The 26,764-nt window shown below is 32.9% G+C and overlaps 2 protein-coding genes across 2 annotated transcripts in view; one reads left to right on the forward strand and one right to left on the reverse strand.

The window, feature by feature from the left end:
- LOC117928308 (3-hydroxyisobutyryl-CoA hydrolase 1-like) lies at positions 1-26,667 on the forward strand (the record flags this gene model as incomplete). The annotated part of the gene is made up of 12 exons (XM_034848213.1): positions 1-93; positions 576-639; positions 922-1,001; positions 1,093-1,176; positions 2,770-2,854; positions 17,864-17,949; positions 18,067-18,185; positions 18,318-18,378; positions 18,483-18,581; positions 18,719-18,820; positions 18,925-18,966; positions 26,310-26,667. Coding segments are annotated over 12 exons (1,053 nt in total), but the record flags the coding sequence as incomplete, so codon positions are not given.
- LOC117928892 overlaps positions 26,605-26,764 on the reverse strand; it is an 8,385-nt gene continuing 8,225 nt past the window's right edge. Inside the window, exon 2 of the mRNA XM_034848993.1 lies at positions 26,605-26,685. The gene's annotated coding sequence lies outside the window, so the exon portion shown is untranslated. The remainder of the gene's footprint in view (positions 26,686-26,764) is intronic.

The following is a 26,764-nucleotide window of genomic DNA, read 5'->3' on the forward strand; positions in this document are numbered from 1 at the left end:
TATAAAATACTATTTTTTGTGCAGATCACTCAAATTTTGAGGAAATTGGAAGTTTATGAGAATGATCCTACAGTCAAGCTCTTGATTCTAAAGGTAAAAAAAAAAAAACCATATCATTAGGGAATTTATTCTAAACTTCAATTAACTAAATCTATGTACAAAATTGAAACTTTAGATTGTGAGATCAATATTGAGAATTTAAAAGTGATGATCTCAACTTGTTTTGCACAAACTTCCTTTTTAGCATATGTCCTCTAAGTTCACCTTTTATGAAAAGAATTACATAAATTGCAAATTGCATAGTATGGAACTCTTTTTAAGCACCATATTATTAACTTTCTAAGACTTGTATAGTATTCTTTTGAATAAATCATTGTTTAATATAAACTTGGCTAAAATAGTAGTTTAAGATTATTAATTTTATGCAATTAATCTATGGTAAAATCTTATTACATAATGTTGGGATAGATATATGGTTGTTATCTATTGTTGATTTCTAGAGTTAAATGCTTAATAATAATGGCATTTACTATGTTATTTTCTAATTTAATTCTTTTTTATTTTAAATATTGTAGGGACAAGGAAAAGTTTTTTGTTCAAGTGGAGATGTTGTTGCTGTGGTCTTATCTATATATGGAGGTGAAATTTATCATTTATTTCTTTTATTCTTCATCATTATCACCATCTTTGTAATAAATGTACAGGTGCTATACATTTTTATCTACTACTCCAATCCTTAATCAAATGTTCATTTCTCAAATACACAAAAGTTAAACATTTAAATAAGAAAAATAGTATTTTCTCAAATGTATAAAAGTCGAACATCTAAACCAAGAAAATAGTCTTTTGGGTTGAATCACATCTTCAATTAAGGTGTGAATTCATATTTGTTGTTTCCTAATATGTTTCTTAAATGCATAGGACATTGGAGCTTTGGTGAAAGTTTTTACAGGAAACAAATCACCTTAGACTACTTGTTTGCTACTTCTGAAAAGACCCTGGTGAGATTTTGTCTTATTATGGTAATAACAAAAACAACATAAAAAAGAAATCCTTCTATTCTAATTTTCATTTACCCTATAACCTTTGAAGGTTTCACTTATTAATGGGATTGTAATGGGTGGAGGTGTTGGATTGTCCATGAATTCAAGGTTTCGGGTTGTGACTGAGAACACGGTACTAGCTTATTCCTTCGCTTTATAAGCTTTGATATGTATTCTCAACTAATATTGTTGTTACCATATACATCTTATTTTACAATCAGCTTTCATGTTTAGCTTTTAAGAATTGATTATTATAAATCTTAGAGCCCGTTTGGTAGTGATATTAGGAAGCCCTTTTAATATTTCTAATACTTGAAAAATTTTATCATTCAAGTGTTAAAAATGCTAGAAACACTTTCTAGAATCACCCCCAAATGCACTCTTAGTTGTGTTTCTTTTGGTATTCATTTTTAGTTTTCTTCATGAGGTAGTTGCCTATTGCTTAGGGTTGATTATTAATTGCATAGATAAAATACTTACTATCAAGCATCTTCATATGTTAATTCCTAGTTAATTGCTAAATATAGTGGTTAGACAAAAAGTTTCATTCATGACTGCCTACAAAATTATGCTCCAATGTTGTGTCCCCAAGAATAGGGTTTTGGATGTAGCTTTAAAACTTGTTGAGTTGGGTGTAGAACCTCTTAGAAAAGGTACCAAAAAGTGTAAGGGAAGTGGAGAGTTTTGAAAGGTGAATTGGATTTTGAATGAGTGAAAACTCTTTGATTAGTTTTTGGAGGTGAGGTCTAGTAGAAAATAAGGAAGGTCAAAATCTTCCAAACTTTTAAAGAAAATTGTGAAAAAGCTTGTAAAACTTAATGAAGTGGAAAGATTTGAGGATTAGGAACCCGAATGAACAACCCTAAGGCAATAAAAGTACCCTCATCCTCAACTACTCATATAAAAAAAAGGGATTAAATAAAGTAAACAAAAGTCTAGTGGTTAGGCATGATATATAAATGTTATGATTTTTCAATGCAAGGTAAAAACAATTCTAAAATATATCATATAATAATTTTACTATAAAGAAATTAGCATAGCATAATCATAATAACATTTAAAGAATTATATGATATGTAAAACATACAACCGTAGGTCTGGGCATAGATGTTAATCAATCCATTACCTGTACACAAGTATATTACCCATGGTCATCCCATATTAGCATGGTCTCTAGGGTCTCACTACCCTAGATCACATTATCAAGGAGCTCATATCCATGTCATCCATGATAATTTATTATAAAATTAAGTATGATATTTATGACATTAGAACTACTACCAAAAGTGAGGATTTGGGACTAAATTGCCTAAAATGAAGGCTTTAGAAGCCACCTAACAAGATCAAAGATTTGTTTCTAAAATAGTAAGGAGCCATTTTGACTGTAAATCAACAGGAAATTGGGAAAGTCAATTCTGTTGGTTTGTGTGTAATTTCCAATTGTCTACATTCTCCATAAGGGAATTAGGTATATAGTTATATATGAACCCTTTCATTATTTAAGCCTGTAAATAAGAAGAAAACTAGGAGATACCAGGATATATCTTAAGATTAAAGGATATAATTTATAGTTTTGTAATTCATTTCAGTCACAAAATTTGTCTTTTAGTTTAGAAATATTACCATAATTAGAACCAAAATCATTTTATTAATATACATTCATTTTTATTGTTTTTCCATATATCAAAATGTTAATAACAAATAATTGATTTGCTAAATTATGTAGGTATTTGCTATGCCAGAAGCACAAATGGGACATTTTCCAAATATTGGTGTATCGTATTTCCTTTCTAGGCTCCCAGGATTCTTTGGTAATTAAAGTCTTTAGTTCTTATAATTCTTTAGTAGCATTTCAACATATACTTTTTTGAGAATACATACCTTGAAAGTACTCAAACTTTGTCAAATTTGATTGTTGCAACTAATAATATAGGGCAACTATTTTAGGATGAACAATAAACTGGTGGAACTAATATATTAATTAACTTTTCAATGATTTAGATTTAGCATCTTTTCTAGATTTGGTACCTAAGAGAATTCAATACATAAATGTAACATATAAGAATTATTCTATAGAGAACCACCCATATCTAAGACCTTAATCAAGAGGTTGGTTTAGAGTGAAATTTAAAGTAATGTTATGGAAGTCATACTTTTTTACATGGCTTTTTTTATAAGCAGGCCTAGATGTAAGCATCTTCTACCAACCCTAGATAAAATCATCCGATTTGTCCTTACAAACTCGATTCCTGCTCTCACACTCACCATGTTTTCCTACTCTTAATCACCAAATTTCTATTTCTTCTTGGACGATTTCAGGAAAACTACTAGAGAAAGGAAGTAGAGGGGAAAGTAAAAAGGAAAAAATGAAGGAAAATAATAAATATGTTATAAACATATACATAAATTTATGCATATCATAATTTTCCATGTTATACCTTTCATATATATATATATTCATATAACTATCACAATTATTGTGAAAGTATTCATTATAGTCATTATGATTGTAACCTTGTAGGGTCCGGTAGTTGAAAATATATAACTTCAGAGTTCACTTTTTTTTTTTTTCAATTTCTCTCTTAATTATTCTTTTTATTTTCTTTCCATGTACATTATGCTATCAACATGATTATAAGGTAGGGAGAGTTTTCTTGGTTTGGAATTCCTTACTCCAAGCATTGCTTTCTTTGAAAAACTTATGTTGAAAGGCATTTAATAAATATTATATATTAATTAGTATCCTAATTCTATTGTAATTTCTAATTATTTCACACTATCATAATATGAAATTTTTATTTCTCATAGCCAAAAGTATGTAGAAAAGAATGTGTGTCTATATATATATATATATATATATACATAAGGCTTTGATATGGCTAAGCCAAGGCATAATAATGTTATTTTGTGACCTTCAAAACTTCAATTTAAAGAAATGTTTTGGGAACAACTATTGTGTGTATCTCTATTCATCTCCCTAGCTAAAAAGAATTTTTAAAGAAACAACCAGCTAGTATAGTATTTGGTTGTCTTCATAGGGATTGTTCATCTAAAACTTAAGATTTTTCATTCAAGTTGATGAAAATATGAGATTAAATTAATTTAAAGTTGAAATAATGAGCCGATAAAGTATCCATGATGAAATGAATATGAAGTGACTCAGAATTTGATGAAACATATAAAAGGTAGAGTATTACCAAATGAATGAAGTATCATCCAAATAGATTCATGCCTAAGACTAGATCTACACTTTGAATATGATCAATTCCATGCATAAATTCTATTGAACTTTAAATGACTATTTAGATATATCACCTACCATCAAAGTATAATAACTAGTATAAAAAATGATATTGAAATGCTTTGATTTTCCATTGCCTTTATTGAGATACTCCTTCAACTTCATTTTTCAAAATCCATTTCAGGTATTGATAATTCTCTAAACTTTCTTTTCTAAATTTGAACCACACATTCAAATCACTCTCCAAATCACTTTTCAAAAATGATATTCAAGACTTATATCCCCCTTTAATTCTCAAATTATACCTCACTCGACACTTATCTCATATCTTCTCTTTTTCATCTTTGCATATACAAACTCATCATTTCTTGCAAAACTTCAAAGAAAGTGTCAACAAATTTTAAAAATAATGAAAATAAAACAAGACAAAGGCAAGCCTATTCTACTAATACACAAAAGACCAACCATGCTTCTTCATTCTTCATCTTAAAGGTAGGTCACCTTTTCTTAAGCTTGAAGTCTTTTAAAATCATTCCTTCAGACTCATCCCATTAAAGTTAAAATCATTTCCAAATCTAGGATTGATAATAGTGATGACCTTAGAAGGATGCACCAACTTCATAACATAAGACCTAATCCATTTAGACCTTAACTTTCCAAGAAAAATGTGAAGCTTTGTATCATATAGTAACACTTTCTTTTTTTGAATTCTCTCCTTAGAATCTCTACATCATGACATTTCTTATTCTTTGGACTCCTTGCTATATTCATATGTCTCATTCCTCAATGCTTCTAATTGCGTCAAACCAAGCTTAATCTTCTCCCTAAATTGATCCTAGTCAAAGTTGAGTCTTTTAATAACCTTATATGATTTGTGCTCAAGATACTAGTTAGTGGCAAGCCTTTTCATATACAACTCAATAAGAAGACATCCTAAGATTAGTTCAATAAGAAGACATCCTAAGATTAGTTTTATATGCAGTTCTATCATCTTACAAAATTAACCAACTTAACTAACCGGTATTTTCTACTTATGTTGACCAACTTCATTAGGATCCCCTTAATTTATCTATTAGCAAGCTCTACTTGATCAGTTACTTGAGGATGATATGGAATAATTACTTCATCAAGTTTTTTTTTGGGTTTTAAGCTTTGTATCATGTGCATTGATAATTTCTTTCTTTCTATTGTTTTGATGGACACTCAGCTTCATCATTTCACATTGTCCATAGTTTATGGATACATAGGGAACATAATTGTGAGTTCCTAATAAATTGATACTATTATTCACAACAATTCATGAACCTGGGAAAATTTAGTAGTGTTATGGTATGTCACCAACCCATGTAGGTAGGATAACTTGTCTTAGTCATCAAAGTGAGTATTTGAGATGGCATGTCAATGTGTATGGTTACAAATTGAACAACACCTGTGGAAAACATGTCTATTTCTATGTAAATGACATGTATTCTTCTAGATACCATTTTGTAAAAGTTCTTAAACTTAAGAGGTATTCAGGCTACTATTTGGGTTAGCAATCACTTTGAATCACATTTGAATGGGACTCACATAGAAGTTTTACATTCTCGTGATCTTAGGTGGTTGTTGATTCAACATATAGTTTGTGTGTACCCAAGATATGCATTATGATATGCCATGTATTAGGAATGATATATCTCCTTTCAGTAATTCTAAGATGTATGATGAAGCTAAATCCTTGATCAAGATTGTAGGGAATCCCAAACCTCTCTATTCCCTATCCTAAGCTTAGGTTAGGTGCATGAAAACTTCCTAAGACTTCTAGATCCTATGCAACAGAAGCATATATAACATTTTTAACATTAAAGGATCTAGAAAAAATCTTTTAGAAAACTTTACCTTTGATTTGGATGTTCCCAAATCAAATATGTTTGGAGAATATCAAATACCAAGTTGTCGGAAGCCTCATAAACCCATAATCTTTTGTTCGATGACTCAACCTCAAACCTTAGCACTCTAAATGGTAGGGTGTTTGGGAGGTTGGAGGCCAAAACTTTCTCCACTCTTTGATAGTGAAAGACGACTCACTAGAAACCTTAACCCTTAAAGAGGTATTTATAGGGTTCCTTATTGGGTTTAAGTGACTTAAGCCCACATAGGCTTGGGTTACTTAATCTAACTCAAAAAGGGTTTTAATTGATTAATTAACCAAATAAAGTTATCCAATTAATCAATTAAACCAATCTAGAGGTACCGCTCACTAACCCCTATGCAACCTTGTGTAATTACCAAATACTCTTATGCACATAAATGAACCTAAAGCATATCTAACCCTCATTAACTATGCCATCAAGGTATATGAGCTCAAATGGGGACCATTGACAATCATAAGACAATATTGGCTCCCTCATAATCCAATTCTGAAGTTGATTCAACATCTCACTACATAGAATCAACTACACTCTAGTACTCTATGTAAAAATAAAAATATGACGAAGCTCGAATCCGTTACTTATTATTCACTGCATGTAGACTCCCCATGAACTGATGTCTATAATCTAACAAAGTAGTACTATCACTTATCAAGATTACCAATCAAATCCTTGAGTTACAAGTCCTCCCTATTATATGATCAATTGACATACTCTACCTCTAAAAAGTATATGTCAAATTTCACTAAGTGAAATGCTATGGCCATAGTCTTCTAAATCACATGTCCTTTGGATCACCTAAGGGGACATACCGTTCCAATACCATGATATCTATTAAGAATATCTATTGTCACTAGCCTCCATCAATAATGACCTAATCCATAGGGATATATGACCACTTTAGGGTCTCACCCATAAGTCAAAGTCTCCTATTGATTTTGGCATAGGTTCAATATCCTCTCAAAGTTGAGAGTCCATGCAGTATAATAGCTTAGTGAATCAAGACAATTGATATCTTTACATCATGATTCACCATAGATCCTGTCTTGTATGCATCACATACACTAGTGTACTCACCATGGGAAAAACATCTCGAAAACCAAGACAAGTCATTCCTCCAATTTGGAGGTAGTGCACTACAATCTTGGATGGATTGCCCAAATCCATGAACCGACTATGGATTACTCATCACTTTGTAAAGAACCCATGACTTGGATCTTCTATGCAACTCTTAATGCACCCAAGTTATGTACAATGCAAGTGATGTAGGCATTCATGCTTAGATAACCAATTAATGCATATGGGATAAAGGGAAACCAAGAAACATGTATAAATAAATTTATGAATGAATCTCAATCTGTTACATCATTTTATGCTTTCTCAGTCTCAATTCTAACAAGGGTAATTCCATTTGATTAGTGGAATTGATATTTTATACTTCTAGGATATAGTAACATCAATTGATCATGGAAAATGTGAATTTGTAACTCAAAAGCTAAAAATGTAAGGTATTGGTGGATAACACATACCAACCATATTACAAACATCAATACATGAGGAACAAATATAACGATTAGTAGGTTGTGAGATAAGTATCAACTTTATGTAGTTTGACCTAATTAGTGGAGTGCAATTTGTCTACTTTAGTGGATTGATTGATTGAGTATAAAATTATGTTTGATTAATTTCATGGGAACCATAATAAGATGTTCCATTAGTCTCTAGTCAAGCTACCTTCATAGGTGTAAATTTTGTATGTGAAATTCGAGACTCTATGGGACTTGGAGATTGGATTTGTTTTCTAATAAGGGAGGATATTTTGGTATTTTCCACCTTAGTAAATAAAGGAGGCCGGAAAGATCAAATTTAAATTATTCCTCTCATTTTCATCTCTAAATCTATCAAAAAACAAAACCAAAGAGTTTTCTCTTAATTCTAAGAACAAGTTCAATTCAAATCTCTCAAAGCATCATTGCCCACTCGATCATACACCGAGTAGAATTGATTAGAAGATCATGTGTATTGAGCTACAATTCATTCTAAACCAAAGGCAAGATTGTGGGTGTCGGATCTACAATTCGAGTTTGCTCAAACCTAGGTAATGATATTGTTTCTCCCAATTGTTTTTTTGCAAAAGCGAGGTTAGCCACATGTTAGGGCAGAGACCTTTTATTACCTTCCTTATACATATTTTGTTGTGGGAGTTGAGTGACATGTTAAGATCCAATAGGTTTCTAAAAGTTTATTGCAAAAATGACTTCCTCCATCATAATTGAGTAGTTTGGCATACTAAACCTTGAGAAAATATTATTTCTTAGGAACATGATTACAAGTTTATGATCATTTGAGTTGTAAGGTATAACTTCCACCCACTTGGATACATAGTCCACAATCAATATGTATATGTATCTAAAGGAATTAGGAATGGGCCCATGAAATCTATGCCCTAACAATCAAAGACTTCAACTATAAGGATATCATGAAGAGGCATAGATCACCTCTTGTTAATTAGGCCCATGTTTTGACATCTCTTACAACTCTTTATATGGTTTCATACATCTTTCATCATCATATTCCAATATAGACTCTGTGGTTCAAGTACCATGGCATTTATTTTCTTGGTGGTGAAGTGACTACCATAAGCATCATCATAACACATTTTCAAAATAGCTTGAGTTTTACCTTTTAGTATGCATTTTGTGATGATTTGATTTAAGAAATACTTATAAAAATATGGATTATCCCATATATAATACTTCACCTTCAAGAGAAAGAAATCTTTTAGCTCCAATATTTCATTCAAATGGCATTTTACCATTGGCAAGGTACTTGACAATGTGAGTGTAACAATGAAGATTTCCCACAACCATTAAAACATCATATGGAAAAGCATTAATGATTGGTTCTTCTTTCTTGTTTCTTAACTTTAATAATAACTCTTAACAAATAGTCAACTACTATATCATAGATGTACCGACGAGTAAGATCTTAACTCGTTCAAAGCATAAACTACTACTAGATGTTCTTTTCTATTAAGTGATAATTCCTTTATGCATCATTCATCATTTTTCTTGCATAGTAAACCACGTAAGATTTAACATTTTTTTCTTTGTCCAAAAATAGATCCAAGAGCTATGTCACTAGTGTCACACATCAACTCAAATGGTAAATTCTAGTTTGATGGTCTCACCAGTGGTGAAGAGTTTAGGTTTTCTCTCAACACATCAAACTCACTTTAACATTGAGCATTAAAATTAAATTTGGCTTCTTTCAACAATAAGACACCTAATAGTTGAGCTATCTTAGAGAAATCCTTATTAGATCTTCTGTAGAAACCCTTATGACCAAGGAATTGCTTTACTCTTTAACTGAAGAGGGACTTGGTAGCTTCAAGTTTAGCTTCACTTTAGTTGAGTCCACTTCAATCCCCTTATCAAATATAATATGGCTTAGAATAATCCCTTTATTGGCCATAAAATGACATTTTTTTGTAATTTAACACCATCTATTTTTTATGCATCTTTGAAAAACTAGATACAAATTCCCCAATCATGATTCAAATAAATTTCCATGGATAGTTATGTTGTCTATGAGTACCTCTATTATACTCTACAAACTAAGATGGAAAAATGTTGTCCATATACATCGAAAATGTAGTCAACAATTACATAATCTAAATGAAATCCTTCTATAAGCATAGGTGCTTAAAGAACATGTAAAGGTCGTCTTCTATTATCCTTTGATGTTGTGGCAATCTAAAAGTAGCCTAAGTACCTATCCAAAAAAAAAAACAAAAATAGAAAGGATAGCTAGAAACTCTCTCTAATGTCTAATCCAAGAATGGTATAGAAAAGTGATCATTTCTCTACAATATCAAGCATTTGTTAATTTATATGAACTCTCAAACCAATAATTAGTTTAGTTGGTATAAATTTCCCTTTCTCATGAGTTACCACAATGAATCCACTTTTCTTTTTTCTTTTTTTTTTTGCACAACTTGGGTTAGACTCACCTAAGCCCCATTGGATTTGGGTAAATTATTTTAGCATTAAGAAACTTGATAACTTTAGCTTAGCCATCCCTTTTATATGAGGATTAAACCTCTTTTATGGTTTACAAACTGATTTGGCTCCTTCCTAAAAGACATGATGAGTACAAATTAATAGACTGATTCTCTTTAGATCTTCAACAGATCGACTTATAACCATCTTATATCCCCTCACCACTTTCATCAATTTTTCTTGTTGATCATATGTGAGAGAAGCAAAAATAATCACTATTTTTCCTTCATTAGCCTCCAAGAATGCATAATTAAGGCCTTTTGTAAGTGGCTTCCTTTATGTATTTTCATCTTTGTTACTTACAACCTCTTTTTTAGTACTTTTAGAAATGAAGATATCATCCTCTTCTTTCCACAACTCCTTAACATCATCATCTACCTGATAATGACTCTTCCATATCTTGTAACTCAACTAAAAGGTTATTCAATTCATCTTTCAACACCCATTAACATGCTTTTGGATAATTGAGTCAAGAAGAAATACCTTTTCATCATTTGCCTCTTTAATTTTAGTTAGTTATCTACTCATATGAAAGATGTTGGTCTATAGAGTTGCAAAACTCTATTTCTACAATTAATTAATGCATTTGTTGCAGCTAACAATGGCCTTTCTAGAATAATTGGCACAACATTTACCTATCTTTAGATTGATTCAATGTCCAAGACTACAAAGTCCACATGATAGTAGAATTTGTCTATTTGCACAAGCACATCCTCCACAATTCCTTTAGGAAATTTGATTAACCCATTTGCCAAAGATAGTGTTGTGTGTGTGTGTGTTTTTTTTTCAATTCCTCAAACTTCGATATTTTATAGAGTGAATGATCGCATGCCTAGCTGGTGTACCTTGAGTTTGGTCCTCGGACAGGAGTAATCAACAAAATTTATAACCTATATCACCATGCACTAGGATAGCCTTAGCTAATATAGCATAGTGGCTCTAGGATCGTTCACTAGGAAGGGTTTTCAACTTACAACTGATACCAATTCAAAGTTGAAGTGGTGCTTTTTCATTTAAAGGTTAGCTTCAAAAGAAAACATAAACTTTGGTTGCAAAAGGATTTGTTTTAAACTAACTAAAAACAAGTAATGGGAATTACTTATAAAGAAAAGCGTTCCTTGGAGTTTTAGGATCACTGGGGTCAGGCTCCTCATGCAAAAACAGAGCTCTAGTCACTTGAATCTTTTCCTCGCATTAGAGAATTAACATATAGTTAATTCTCTAACCAATGTTGTACAGATGCTTCCCTTTTATGGATTTCAGCACTAATTCCCTCTCACTGATGCATCTTGCAATGGCTCGTGCCTCTCACCTAGAATTTTCCATTTAAGGTGATCATTAACCTTGGACTTTCCTTCTCAAGCTCGCAAGAGATAACTAATGGATGTCTCCTTAGAGTCCAAAAGCTTACCAAGTGTTGGCAATTCTAGAAAATCCTACCTTCAAGTCACCTCCCAAAGGCTCACAAGAGATAAACTAGTGCATCTCCATGGACGGAGATCACTTGCCTTACCAAGTGTTGGCCCAGGTGAATTGAAGGCGTTTTAAGTTAACTAAAAACATAGAAACCATAAACGGGTCACACTTTCTCTTCATTAACAGTTGAAACAACAAAACTACCAATTCTTGCACTCGGGACCTTACCCAGCTACCTTAGTTCCAAGAGACAAAAATTCTAGCCACTCATTCTCTGAGGAAACATCCTCAGAGCTTGTTTGGCTAGTAAGAAAAATACAATCAAAATGAGTAGGTAAGGCAGAGCAAAGCTCTGTATTCTTTACTTCCTTCAAAACTATACAAAAAGTTGTCTCTGAGAACAAGCTCCCGAGATGTTTCTGTAATGAAATTACAAAACAATATATATATGAGGTTATTCACCCTTTTGTTCTTGCTTAATAACTAAGGAATCCTATAATTGGTGGATTACAAGGAGAAAATGGGGATTTAGACATCAAATATCTGAAGCAAAAAATCTAAAAATGTCGGTCACAAATATCTAGAAGCACTCAGGAGGATTTCGCAGGCGTGCAAGATGGCTACGAAATTTCACAACCTGAATGACACCATTTCGCAGCCAAAGGCTGATTTTGCAGCCATCCTCTTGTGATTTCGCAGCCTACGAAATTGGCCTTTAGCTTGGGGTGATCGGCTTCCAATGGTTTTAACTTCTTCATTTCAACTCCGATTCACGCATCGTTTGAAGCATTGGATTGCTGACTTCCCAAGCTTCGAAACGACATATAGTATGCATGAATTAAGCTCCAGGAAGTGCTCCAAAAGTGTCCAACAGTTTCTGTTCTCTTGAATTCTTCATGTTAGATTTCTCTCTTTGCTTTCCCTCCTTGCGTTCATGATTTGCTTATGGCAAAGGACTATAAAGCTTCAAATTTTAGGTTCTTCATGTTAATGAGCTTCCCATTGCTTTGCCATGGATTCCATAGATCTCTCCTCAATCTTGGATTGCTTTGATGATCAAATTACTATCAAAAGCACCAAAACTTACACAATTTGATTAGAAACGATTGCAAAGGTACTTTATATGTTAATTGAGTTAAAAGGTAATAACTACTACTCAAAAGTGTTTAAAAGAGTTAATTACAAGGTATCAAATAGCACTTTTTGAGTAGTAATTAGTGAACATGGTAAGAGTTTACACTAGTTCCCAAGTCTAATGGAGCTTTCTCCACAAAAGATTCTCTAATTGAAATTGAGATAGTTGCATAGCCAGGATCTTGATATTTGATCAAGGTCTTGGATTCTATGATAGCACAAACATGGTCAATTAAAAAGGTCTTCTTATCAATTGAAATTTCCTCTTGACAGTACACAAGTTCTTCAAGAATTTTGCACAAACTTGAACTTGTTTCATCATGTCAAGGAAAGGAATGTTGACCTTAACTTGCTTTAAAATTTCTAACACCTAATATTTGTTATCTATCTTCTTCGTTTTTAAAGTAGCTAGAAATGGAGCAACTATCATTTGATTTCTCCTTTCCACTTTTTCTGGTTCCTCATGCTTTTGTTCGTCCTTCTTCTTGTTTAAATTTTTTAAATAAGAAACTATAGAACTCTAATTCCCTTTAATAGTAACATTCTTCTCAATTTCATCCTATTATTATTTTTTTTATTAAAGTCAATACCCTTCCACTGCTCAAGGTTACTATAACCTTAACCTCCTCATGATTAGAATTGCCAGCATTACCTTCTCCTAACTTGCATACAACTCTAGGGTTTTGTTGAGGTTGAGCTAGAAACTTCCTCCTTTCAATGTTTCCTTCAATATTTAGCTTATTCAAGGTTGTTTGGATTTTGTGTAATCACTTGAGAAGCTTAAGCATTAAACTTAATTTTCTTCTCTCACATAAAGTTTAAGCATTAAGTTAGGGCTACTGAGCTTGTTCCTATTGATTTTCCTTACTCCCTTGATTCATTCCTTGACCTTTAAGATAGGTTCGAGTGGTTCCTCCAACCAGAATTCCTTTGCTGCCTAAACATCTTCCAATTGATACCAATACTCATCCTAATGGCATTTGCTTGCTCATTGAAGATTTCTTTAATGATGGGAATAGTGGGACGCATTTGTAATATGCTCCATTGATTCATAAATTGCACATGCTTGACATCTTATTCCAACTTCATGAACAACACTTTTTTCTCTTTTGATTTTGGCTCCTCTAATCTTCTAGCTAAGAATGTATTCTTGCTTGAACTTTCAAGCAAAGAAGTCTCCACCAAATATTGTTTTAACTAACTGCTTCATTTGAGGTATCATCCCATCATAGAGTTGTCAAAATCATGGTGTGAACACGCACCAATAGCCTCCTTAAACCTATCCCAGCTAACAAAAAACTTTTTCCCCTTCTTATCCATGAAATTTAAGATTTCTCTTTTGAGACTATTGGTTCTATAAGCACAAAAGAACTTGTGAAGGAAGGCAGCCTGCAACCCAATCAAATTTTGAATCTTCTTAGCCTTAAGAGTGATGAGCCAAGGCTTGGCATGGTCATTAAGTGTCAAGGGAAAGAGTTTCATCCTCATGAGATTAATGTGACCATTAGCATCTTGAAATATTAAGCAGATCTTCTACTTATGGTGTGCATAAGCATTTTCACCTTCTCCTCCTCTAAAAATGGGCAAGGGCAATGCCAACTGAGGGTGGATTGCAATGTGCTTAGTAATTAGCACAAAAAGGGATGAAGAATCCATCCTAAGAGGGGTAAGATGATCACTCATATACCCAAATTGTTGAAAAGGTTCTTAAACCGACATATTATGACTATGTTGGTTGTGTGGTTGACCTTTCATAATTTTATTGTTAATTAGCTTCTAAAATCCATTGTAATCTTCCAAAATGTGTTCCTTCTCTAAAAAATGTGCATACAACATCTGCTTTCACATGACTAGAACAAAAGCAAACAAAACACAATCTACAAAACTTGAGCTAGATCCACAAAGTCTATAGTAGTGTATCACCAAAAGAAAATTTTCTAGAAGTTCCATAGATCTATACCTTAGATTGACCAAATCCTTGACAATGATGCTAACATTTGGTTTTGCTTTGTCATTGAGTGAGATCAATGCAACAATTAAAGGTCAATTTTAGGTTCATTAATGATTATTTCATATTATTATTGTTTAGTTAATGTTTAATTTCTTTGAAATCTCTTTTAAAATAAGTTCACAATTAAGTTTTAGATTTGACTCTGATCTTGAATTGATCATAGTCTATAGTTCCCAAAACCAAAAATGAATTTAATAAAAAAGTGTTAACTATAGCCGCTTTGTTGTCTCCACAAGGACTTGTTTAGTTAAATCTAAGACCTTTGAATGAAAATTTACTAGAAACTTAAGATCAAAATCTTGTGAAAATTGAAGAACATAAAATTTTAGGACCATGAGAAGATATTTGAGTGCATTGACTTATAAAACAAAATAAAAATGAATGAATTTGATGTGGAAGTCCCTCTAGATGGATTTGTGTCTTTGGATAAGATCTTAGCCTTAAGTAGGATTCATTCTCAAGACAAACTAACTCGGATTCTTTAGAATTCTGGATCTCTACAATTTGGAGCTCATTCATCCTATGATCCATCAAAAGTTTGGTCGTAAGTAATCCAAGGGAAAATCATTGAATCTTATATCTTAAACAAGCATTCACATTATCTACAAAAGATCACCTATGCCTTTTCAAGAGGGATTTTCAGAGAATTGTTATTTAAGATGAAGAAATCCAGAAATCTAAAAATATTTTACCTATGAAACACACTTTCTAGCTTTGATCTTTACCTTGGAGCCCTCCTTTGAATGTATAAGAGTTCAGCCACTAAGCATAGATAAATTGGCCTTTATTCTCCTTATTTGGCACCAAAGGAAATGATAGAAAATGATCGAAAATAGAGAGAATGTAAAGGGAGAATTCAAATTCAAAAATTGAAAATTAATCTAATTAGAACTAGAATGTTCCAAAAGGCTCTCCAATTACTAACAGCCTAACCTATTTATAGAATCAAATCATCCAATGGGAAGATCTCATTATTCCATATCATCAAATGGTAACCCAAAGCCTATATATTCAAACTTATTAAAGAAAGTTACAGCAAAACCTCATCAGTTTGAATGAAAAATAGGCAACAAAAATATTCTGGTATTGAAATGCTTTGATACTACAATACATACTTCAATACACCTTGACAAACAACTCCAAAATCCTGGCAAGCCTTCCATCATTGAACAATTTGACACCTGAACTCAATGCATTTATAATGTTATTGATTCTTTCTTGATTCCATATCAAAGCACTTGTGTCCATGTATTAAAACCTAGAGCTAAAATCCTCCACCCTTCTACCAAGAATCGGTTCAATATTTTGGTGTTGATGTGGCTTCAATAAAATCAGCACTTTGTTGAAATCAACATCGAGCTTCCTGAAGTAGGCTATGATGCTTTGTCGAATCTGGTATCAAAATAGAGAACATATTTCAACGCATGCTAAAAAAATCCTTTCTCCAACTCTGCTCAAAATTTATTCTCTATTTCTGACTTTTGTCATTCTCTCTAAGTTCAAAATATTCAGTTTCCTTTTTTTTCTATACAGACTAGGAACTAGCAAGAAGATTTATAATTTATTTTATTATAAAATCTAAAATTTAGGGCATAGAAAACCCCATGATTTGAGAACAAATCATGCACCTGTGCCAACTTTATGTGCAATGCTAAATATGGTTCTTTCCTTGTACTTCAGATATATGACATTTAGGTTTTTCAATGACATACTTGCTTACATCAATACAGTTCAATTTGCTTTTAGCTTTTCAATTCAATTCCTTTCTCTTATTTTTCTGTGTTCTATCAATTTCCACCATGGTTTTTAAGTTTGTTATCATAACCATACGTGGCTGAGTCTTTGATCTGGAGGAGTAGGAAGGAAGGTTGAAGGTTCAGATGAGGAGTAGTAGAAAAAGGGGGTGTAAACTTTCTCTATGCTTTATTTTGTCTTGAGTTGGTAATCACTAAATAAGTGGAAATTCTCTATGCAATTCATCCTTGATTGAAATCCAAGGGGTGCTCATTGTAGGTCCTTTGATGCTTGTGAATAACTTGATCATTGGCAACCTAGTGTGATCCATTGTTATTGAAATTTTAGGAGACTTTGCAAGATGAATGAGAGGCCAGGCCAACCTCAACCTTGTGTTTAGTCAGGCAAATGGATGTGCCTTTTCTTTCATAGAAAGGACTTTCAAGAATGTTCTTGAAAGATCAGATGCATAGTTTTTTCAGTCTTCAAATGTTAGGTTTTTATAGCTAGAAGGATACAGAAAGTAGCCTTTTTAAATTAAATTTATCAAGAAGTCCTCAAAAATACGTAAAAATGGTTTTGAAAACAATAGGAACAAACTAATATTTGAATGCTTAGTAGGGGATGTTCTAACGTTAGGTAGATGTTTGAATATCTCTTAAAGGTCATTTGAACATTCATCAGGATGATATTTGAATTCTCTCTACTAGAGTTTGAATGTTTACCTATGATTTTTCAAATTTTCTTTCATATTTTGATATTTTCTCTGAATTTCTATCTTCTTTACATACCATAGCCATATGCAACTAATACAACCAACACATATGTACCTTGAAAATATGAATCAAGGAGCTTGAGGTCATTTATAACCGATAAAACTCCTAGAATGTATGATGTATGAGATTCACTGCAATGATAGAATAATATCATCAACCTATCACATCAACATAAACCTTACCCATCCCTCTATTCACTCCCTATAATGCTTTTTGAAGTCATAGTGACAACAAGTAATAAGATGATTTACTATTAATTTTAGCTAGAATGTGATAGATTTGAAAACAAGAGGAGGCGATCATTTATTAAACTCAAACCCCAAGACTGGCTTACACAAAAACAAAACTACTTAAACTACCTTAATATTGGTAATAGTCAAAATAATTCTTATGTCATCTAATCTTTTAAAAGGTTCTTGTAAGTTTTTAGAAATTATTCTTTTCCCATATCAAAACTCTAAATCACATGTTTATACGAGTCAATCGACTCATGAGGTTTCATCTCATTCTCATTTATTTGTGTTACTTGGTGTGAAGGAGAATATTTAGGGCTTACTGGTGCACAGCTCAATGGAATTGAAATGCTTGCTTGTGGTCTTGCAACTCACTTTGTCCTTTCAAAGGTATTTTAATTCAAAGCTAATTTGGAGTAATCTTCAAAAGGTGCTGGTAAAATGAAATTGATGAAAAGGAATAATGGTAAGGATTTTAAATTGATTATGTATTAATCCTTGTTATAGGATCTCCTTTTATTGGAAACTGCACTATCTGAGGCAGCTTCAGATACTTCAACCATTGCCAAGGTTATCAATAGATTTGCAAGGAGAACATTCCCAAAACAAGATAGTGCTTTTATGAGGTGATTAGTGCTGTTTATCCCTATTTTTGTTTTTCTTTCATACACTTAATAAAGAATGTTTATTGAGTTGGCAACACACTCTAGATGACATTCCTTGACATTTAGTGACCTAAATATACATTGAAAAAATAGATTGGAGATTATCAACAAATGTTTCTCTGCAAAAACAGTTGAAGAAATATTGTTATTGCTGGTGAGTATAAATGTTAAAATTGTTTTCTTCCATTGTTTGAAGTATTAACCATATGATATTGCTTGAAGTATTGATTACACACATAATTAAACCTTCACTTGTAGCAAAATGAGGTTGCAAATGGAAGTGATGCTTGGATCATTGAGGCAATAAGCTCCATGAAATCAGCTTCTCCGACAAGCCTTAAAATTACTCTTAGATCGGTAGGACTATTATAAATGATTCTTCATTTTCATCGGGAATTTAAAACTTATTATTTATCTTATTCTTTCTAACTATGAATTTAATAAATAATTCTACTATTTGTCTTTAACAAAAGTTCAATTTGGTTTATGCTTAGATTAGAGAAGCACGAATGCAAGAACTTGAGGACTGTTTAGTCCGTGATCATTTTATTTGTTATCACATCATTCAAGGGATACACAGCATTGATTTCCTTGAGGTATTTGTCTATCTATCCATCTATCTATCTATCTATCTATCTATATATGTATATATAACTATTTTCATAGCTGGAACTACTATAACAAAGACTTTAATGTTCAGGGTTCAAGAACAAAATTATTTGAGAAAGGCAAAAAGCCCAAGGTACAAAAAACTGCTATATTTGTTCTTTATAGAAAATACTTGGCACCATTCATATTTTTGTTATGATTGATTCTCAATTAACTTTCTGTTGATTTAATGGAAACATGTCTTGAATAATGTTTTTAGCAAGGACTTCGTATATATTCTCCACATCCTGCATGCATTGCTTTCGCGTTAATCATTGTCTAGAATTCTTAGTTTATTGAAAAAAAAAATCCAAATGGCTATAATCATGTACTCAAGCAAGTTCAGTAATATCTTATTGCATGAGCAACTGCGCTCTATATTAGCTTGCAACAAGGATCTTTACTTCTATTCTAAAATGAACCAGGGAAAAAGATCTTTATAACAAGGATCTTTACTTGTGTTCTTAGAATGGGTTCTCTCAATCGACTCTCTAACAAGTAACAAGTGTGGAACTTTTTTTATTTTTCAAATGTTAGAAAGTATGTCGTGTTATTATGTTTTTAGGAGAAGCCATTTTGAAGAATCCATTTGGACATAACATAGAAATTTAGGACATATTGGGTTTCATGCAACGGATCCGTGCCTTGGGATGCGTGCATCAGGATACGTGCCTCAGGATTTGTGCATCTTCAATGCAATCACAATAGATCAAATTAAGTCGTCTAATGGCCAAGTAATTCACAAACATCACTAGAACCTCATTGAGTATCAACTGCATCTTATTTAATCAGAACTACATAGAGAATCTATCAGCCGTTTAATAAAATCAAAACAGAAAGAATCAAAGTAAAAATTACCACTTTCTCTCTTGTTCTCCTCTGAAGCTTCTATCCACTTTGCTACTACTCCAGAAATAGTATTCTTAGCCCCTCATGGATGAGATCAAACTCTCAAAATCCATATTTTTACTGAGAAATAAGAGAGATATTTGGGAGTCACAATTGAAGATTTCACCTGGATGATAAGTAGCCTTTGTAGTGTGCTGCTTAATTGCACTTTAATATGTAGGATGATCACATTTTTAATACATGAGATGACTAGTGATTTTTAATGAGCAAGGAAATTCAGGAGCTCCCTAAGATGATCTACACTTCAGTGCATGGGGACTTTCTCTTCATAAAGCGACAAGACCATCATAGGGTCGTTTAGGAGGATCGCTATGCACTAGGACAATTGTGATCATCTCTCGTTGTATACTGAGTTTCCCTCATTTTCAAATTAATGCACATTTACATTAGGATGATTGATTGTAATACACTAGGATGATTGATCATCCTTCCTAGATTCTGTGATTGCCTTGCATAGAGGTGCGATTGTTCTCTCCACTTCTTCGGACAATTGACAGTACTTAAGCCTTCGTCTCTTTCTCCCACTTGCTGCTTAGAATTTAGGGCAAAGCTTTGGCTCTTGTCTTTTCATCCATCAACCCCATGCAACCTTGTTTCCTTGGAATTATCCTAAAATTCATCTCTTGCTTCTAGTTTGCTGCATTTTTCAGTTAAATACACATTGCCCCAAAATGAGACTTAACAAGTATTCAAGTTAAAAAGATCTTATTAACACTCCTCAACCAAGACTCAAGGAAGCATTGGCCTCCTAGAGACACAACACAACTAACGTAAAAGATGCTCAGTGTTCTTTGAGTCTTTCATAGAATTTAGTAAAGAAAGAATTGAAACTCTTAAAGTTTCTAGCTAACGATCTAGGCATTCATCTCTTTAGCAAAGTAAATTAACTCTTATGAATTCTGAAATGCTTTTTTCCCTGAAAGAATCCTCAAAACGAAGAAAATTATTCTAACCTAATTTTAGGTCTTTTGTAAAGCATTAAAAAGGATTCTCAAAATCAAGGATGCATGTTAAGACATTGCAATGAAAGAGAGTGATATCAATAGTAAAAATTCTGAAAAAACAAAGAATCTAATTAGATGTTTAAAAAAAATGGTGCTTCTTCTACCTTTTCCCTTAACCTAAATTTCACAATGTCCTTATTGTGTACAAATCTCAGAAGTAAGAGAAAAAGTTAAAGTCAAAGGGAGTTACCTTTATCCCACTTTAGTAAATAAATCTCCCTTAGGTGGTGCCTTGGTGAGAAAAATATAATTTCTAACAGTTGCTCTGCATGATAGTTTTTGCATTAGGAGTGCATTGATAATTTTTGCATGGACGTGTAATAGTTTTCCTTATGTTCTGATTGCTGCCATTTGTTTCACCTAGAATGGTTAAGAATCCAGCAAAGTCGGTCCATCATTTTCCCATCTGTTCATTAAATCATTGCTCTTGTTTCACAAAAAATTATTAAAGAAATAGGCAAAGACGATTGATTATTCATGATTGTTTCTTCATAACACTGAGATGATCATAGTGTAATGGGACAATTGAACATTATTGTGATCATCTTGTCCCTGCTTGGTGTTCAATTTATCATGACTAGAACTGCTTCAAAATAGAAGTTTCCTTTTCATTCTCCTCAGTTACTTCCTTGCAACTCTATAAATCTACCAGACATGCACATCAAACAAAAAAACAAAAAAACCTATCCACCAAAAGAAACAAACTAAAAATAAATAAAATAAATGAAATGAAAAGCTAAACTGAATCTCCACTCTTCAGCTCTTGGGGTCTTCCTGTGAGGCCTCCTGAACCTCCTTATACCTCTCCAGACCAAGTTTGAGCATCTGACCATTCACCTTGAATTCATTACTAAACTTGGGATTGAGGATGGTGACTGCTTCAAAGGGACCAACTTCTTTAAGTCCTATCCACTTTGATCTTAACTTGGAAAGAAATGAAGCTTTAAGTCATATAACAACCCCTTCTGATTTGGCTTGAACTCTATCCTCAAAATCATTTTATTATTGTAGAACTTGGTCCTATCCTTCGCTCTCCTCTGGCATTCATAGTATTCTCCCCTTAAACTTCCAACTCATTCAAGTTATATTTTCTCACTATCCCAATCACAAATTCACTTTCTTGATCGCCCATTATGCATGATGCTCCAAATCTATGGGTAGATGGCATGCTTTCCCATAGACAGCTCAATAAGAAGACATTCTAAAGTATCAACCAGATTCGTGGACCAATCCTTGTGATGTTAACAAGCTTCATCAAAATGCCTGTAATCTCCCTATTGTCCAACTCCACTTATCTACTCATTTGAGGATGGTAAGGTGTAGAAACCTTATCCCTTACTCCATATTTCAACAACAGGTTTGCAAAAGGTTGATTACGAAAGTGAGAATCCCCATAACTAATGATAGCTTTAGGTATCCCAAACCTAGAAAAGATATTCTTGTTGATAAATTTCAGCACCACTTCATGATCATTGGTCTTGCATACAACAGACACCACCTAATTTGAAACATAATTCACCCCCACTAGGATGTATGAGTTCCCAAAAGAAGAGGGGAAAAGCCCCATGAATTTAAATTTCAGCACCACTTCATGATCATTGCTAATCCATTGCATAAAACTCGTCCAACAGACATTATTGTCTTTGAAAAGTGAAGTCCAATAAAATCCACTTTACAAGGTCTTAGTTGATGTTTTAGTTCTAACAAACTGTCCTCCACAGGCTTCTTCATAGCACATCTTCAGAATACTTCTCTGCTTTTCTTCAGTTATACATCTCCTGATAACTGGATCTAGACAATATTTATACAAGTAAAGATTGTCACAAATGAAGTGTTTGGACCTTAACAAGAAGTACCCCTTCTTATCTCGGGTCCAATCATCAGGCATTCTTTCAATTTCGAGATAATTCACTATATTGGCATATCATAGGAGTTTCTCCAAAGCAAAGAGTGCATCATAAAAAAAAATGTGCCATTAATCTGAGTTCTGTGAAATGCTAAATCAATTTTCACCCTAGAGAGATGATCTATAACCACTTTCTCTATACCTTGCTCGTCTTTTATTTGAAAATTGAACTCTTGCAATAGAAGGATCCATGGAATGAGCTTAGCCTTAGTGTCCTTGTTACTTAAGAGATATTTAAGAGTTGAGTGGCCTATGAACACCACTGTAGAAGTCCCAAGCTTGTATGTTCTTAACTTATACAATGCAAATACCAAAGCAAGCAATTTAATTACGGCAAAGTTCTTCTATGCTTCATTCAATATTTTCTTGACATAGTAGATCACATATGGTTTACTTTCTTCTTTTGGACTAGAATTGCCCTAAGGGAATAATCATTTTCATTACGCATGATTTCAAAGGTTAATGCTCAATTAGGGGGTCTCACAATAGGCATTAATGTCAGTAGCAATTTTAACATATCAAAAGTCTTTTGGCATGGATTAGTCTACTTGAATTCAACTTCTTTCAACAATAGATCATATAGTGTGTCTAAGAGATCTTTTAGAAATTCTTTATGAATCTTCAATAAAAACTTGCACGTGGAATTGTATTACTTCTTTAACATTGCACGAGGTGGAAGCTTCACAATCAACTCCACTTTAGTTTGATCAACCTTGATTCCTTCCTTAGAGATGATATGACCTAACACCAATCTTAAAGTTCCTTTAGTCATAATGTTCAAGCTCCTTTAGTCAATATAAAAAATATATCTAGTGGTAGGTATTCCTAGTATGAGTTCTCTTTTCTCATTTTTAATCACTGTAATTCCACTTTTCTTTAGTAGTACTTGATTACAACTCACCTAAGTGCTATCAAAGATAGGATAGATGATGCCATCATCTAAAAGATTTAACTCTTCGAAGAAAGGATAGATGCACCAAAGGATTGAGTATTTTATTGTGATAGATGTCATATATGGCATGATTATGAGGGTAAAATCGTGTCTTAGGCTTGGTTTTATTACTAAACACATACTCCAACAAGTTAATTATAACACCCCTAATATGTCCGACTGCCTGACTTTCTCATATTTTCCCTTTAGCCCTTGATGTTTGCAGCTATTTAGATGAATAAGGATGGTCATGGGAACTTTTTGAGACCTTTGGGAGGCAAGAAGGGAGTAAGAGTAGAGCCAAAGGAGCAAAGGTGCATAAAGTTTGGTGGCACTACTCTATTTTGACCAAACCTAAGTTTAAGATTGGTTGAGGGGATTAAATATGTCCAAATGGGTCAATAAAGGTTATTAAATTCTAATCTCATTCAAGATTAATCTCAACAATTTTCATAAGATTTGGACATATTTTTCTAGAAGAAAATTTCTGGAAATTTGATGAAATATAAGAAAACTACTGAAGGAAGCATATGATTGCTCTCTATAATGGCACCAAGATGGCACCACACAACACTTTGTGCCATTTCACCCTATCTTAGTCCCATTTTATAGTACCAAAGTTCAAGCGTTATCAAAAAAAATGGTGTCACTCATGCCACTTGCACCATCTTCTAACTGAGAATACCTGCAAATAATCTCAACTCTGCTAATTTAATTGAGGGTTATTTCATAGAGACTTTGTTTGTTGAGATTTGGACTAACACTGCATGTCAAGCAGAGAAATAATGCTCCTTCACTGCTCAAAAAATGAATATACATGTATATAGGGGTGTGTTCAAATGTTTAGAATTTGTTTGACAAACTGTTTACATGTTTCTAGTGTTCTCAACATTAACTAAAAAACTGGAAACTGATGTTTCAAATTCACCTTTTTATTTACTTTTCCCATGTATTGGATGTTCTTCATCCTCTTCTATCCATATGGTCCTGGGAAAAGTGCAAATTGTTCAGATAGAACTGGCATTGATTCCGGAATTTGAAAATTTTCAGAAATCCTTTGACTAGTTATTTGTTTGAGTTTGCTTATGCTTAGATTTTTGGTCACTTTGATTTGTTATTGCCTTGAGTTACCCTTAGTCTTGCTGATGCTGCACGGTGAAGTAGCTAGTTGTTTGTGGTATGAAAGTTATGCAAGAAGAAACATTTTTGGCTTATCTTGTCCATGGCTTACTTGAGCCAGCGACTTAAGAGTTTGATTTAGCATTAAACTATTCGGCTAAAATTAACCTGTTAACATCATCCAACATAACTAAAGTGAACTTGTTATCAATATGTTCAATTTAGTTAAATGATATTAACAGGTTATTTTAGCTGAATAGAAAAAGCCAAATATTTTAACTTTTTCTATTCAGCCAAAAAACAAACACCACCTTAGTTAACAACATTCTTAATCATTCATTTCAAGGGGCATTTGAGGTTGGAAAACTACTTTTATTTTCCAAAACCTTCTACCATTTTTTTTATCACCTTGCTAGGTAGCAGAAGATGCAATGGGTTGAGCAAAAGATTTTGTATTTCTTGACTTTTCATTTAATTTTTCCATTTTAATCATCACCTAACTACTTACCACATCAAAAGGTTTTAAAATAAAGATAATAAAGGAGCATTAGTACTCTTTAGGGTTAGGGTCTTTTGCACTTAGGTTTCGACCTATAATTTCCAAAGCTAAAGATTGCTAGGTTTTTGTATCCTTTGTTGTTATTCAAAATTTTACTCCAAAAGGTTGAGTTGCAATTAATTCTTAAAGCCACAAGGATCGCGCAATCTATGCACTATTCTTGAAGATTTTGCAATGAAACATCTATTAGGGATGATAATGGGTCAGGTTCAAAATGGGTCACTCATATCCAACCTTATCCCGTTTATTCAAAATAATTCTTATCTCTACCTCAATTAAAAAAATTAAATAAGACAAGGCAAGATGGGATAAGGTAATTCTTAAACCTGCCCCTTTTTTTAAATAAAATATATATATATATATCAGACTCATCCAAAACTTATTTATTTAAATTTCAAACCTATCTCATTGAAGGCAGGTATCCAAAAAAATATACCCCATTGTCATCCCTAACATCTATACTAGCAATCCTCTTTAAACACACCTTGTCGATGGTAAATAACTTTAATTTTTAATTGACAAAGGCAAAAATGATGTTAGCATACTTTTCAAAATGGTTTTCTTTGTATAAAAACGAATTTTACAAAATGAATTTGTTGGTGGAATGGCTTGGAGTAAAGCTTTGGAAAAATGATACTCATGGACCTGAACTAGATGCCATGGGAGGTTATACTGTATCTCATAAGCGGTAGTTTCTGACAGTTGTACATTTACATCACATCTGAATGCTTGGATTGTTATATTGGGATTTATTGCTTGACAGAATTTTTGGGTAGACATTAGGGAATAGATATACTTTGTTTTGGGCTATTATAATCTCTTTAAAATCTCATATTGTACTGATTTGGTAAAGAAATGTTTTTGGGTTAGTCCTGGACCCCCTGGTCCTTTTGAGCTATAGGACATTCATTATACTAGTAGAGAAAAATATTCTTCCTTTATACATCAACCTCTCTAATTATAGTGCTTGAAAGTAACACATACTTGCTCTTTTCCTCTTTTCCAACAGTGGGAGCCTTCAAAACTGGAGCTAGTTAGCGACGAAATGGTTGATCATTACTTCGCCAAAGTTGAAGCTCCGGATTTTGAACATTTACGACTTCCTGCTAGAAAAAATATACCCAAAGCATTGGAATCCAAACTGTAGCTGGATTGCAGAAGATGGTAGGGGAATAAGAGCTGTACACCCTGAATAAAATTGTGTCTCCAGTTAAGCTACTAAACTGTTGAGCAAGGAAATTGCCTTATCAGACTTACATAATGTAATAAGGATTGGAATCTTATCTTATATCCCATATGCATGTGTACCATCTAATTCAGCAATTGAACACTGGATGTGAATGATAATAAATGGTACTCCTTTCCAATTGCTTTTCCAGTTAGCACTAAGTGCAGTGTATAGTTGTTAGAGATGTAATTTAGAAAATCCATTCCAAGAGTGCCTCCATGGGGCAAATATTTGTG

This window comes from Vitis riparia, chromosome 13 (genome assembly GCF_004353265.1).
Source record: "Vitis riparia cultivar Riparia Gloire de Montpellier isolate 1030 chromosome 13, EGFV_Vit.rip_1.0, whole genome shotgun sequence".
In the NCBI taxonomy this organism is placed as follows: Eukaryota; Viridiplantae; Streptophyta; class Magnoliopsida; order Vitales; family Vitaceae; genus Vitis; species Vitis riparia.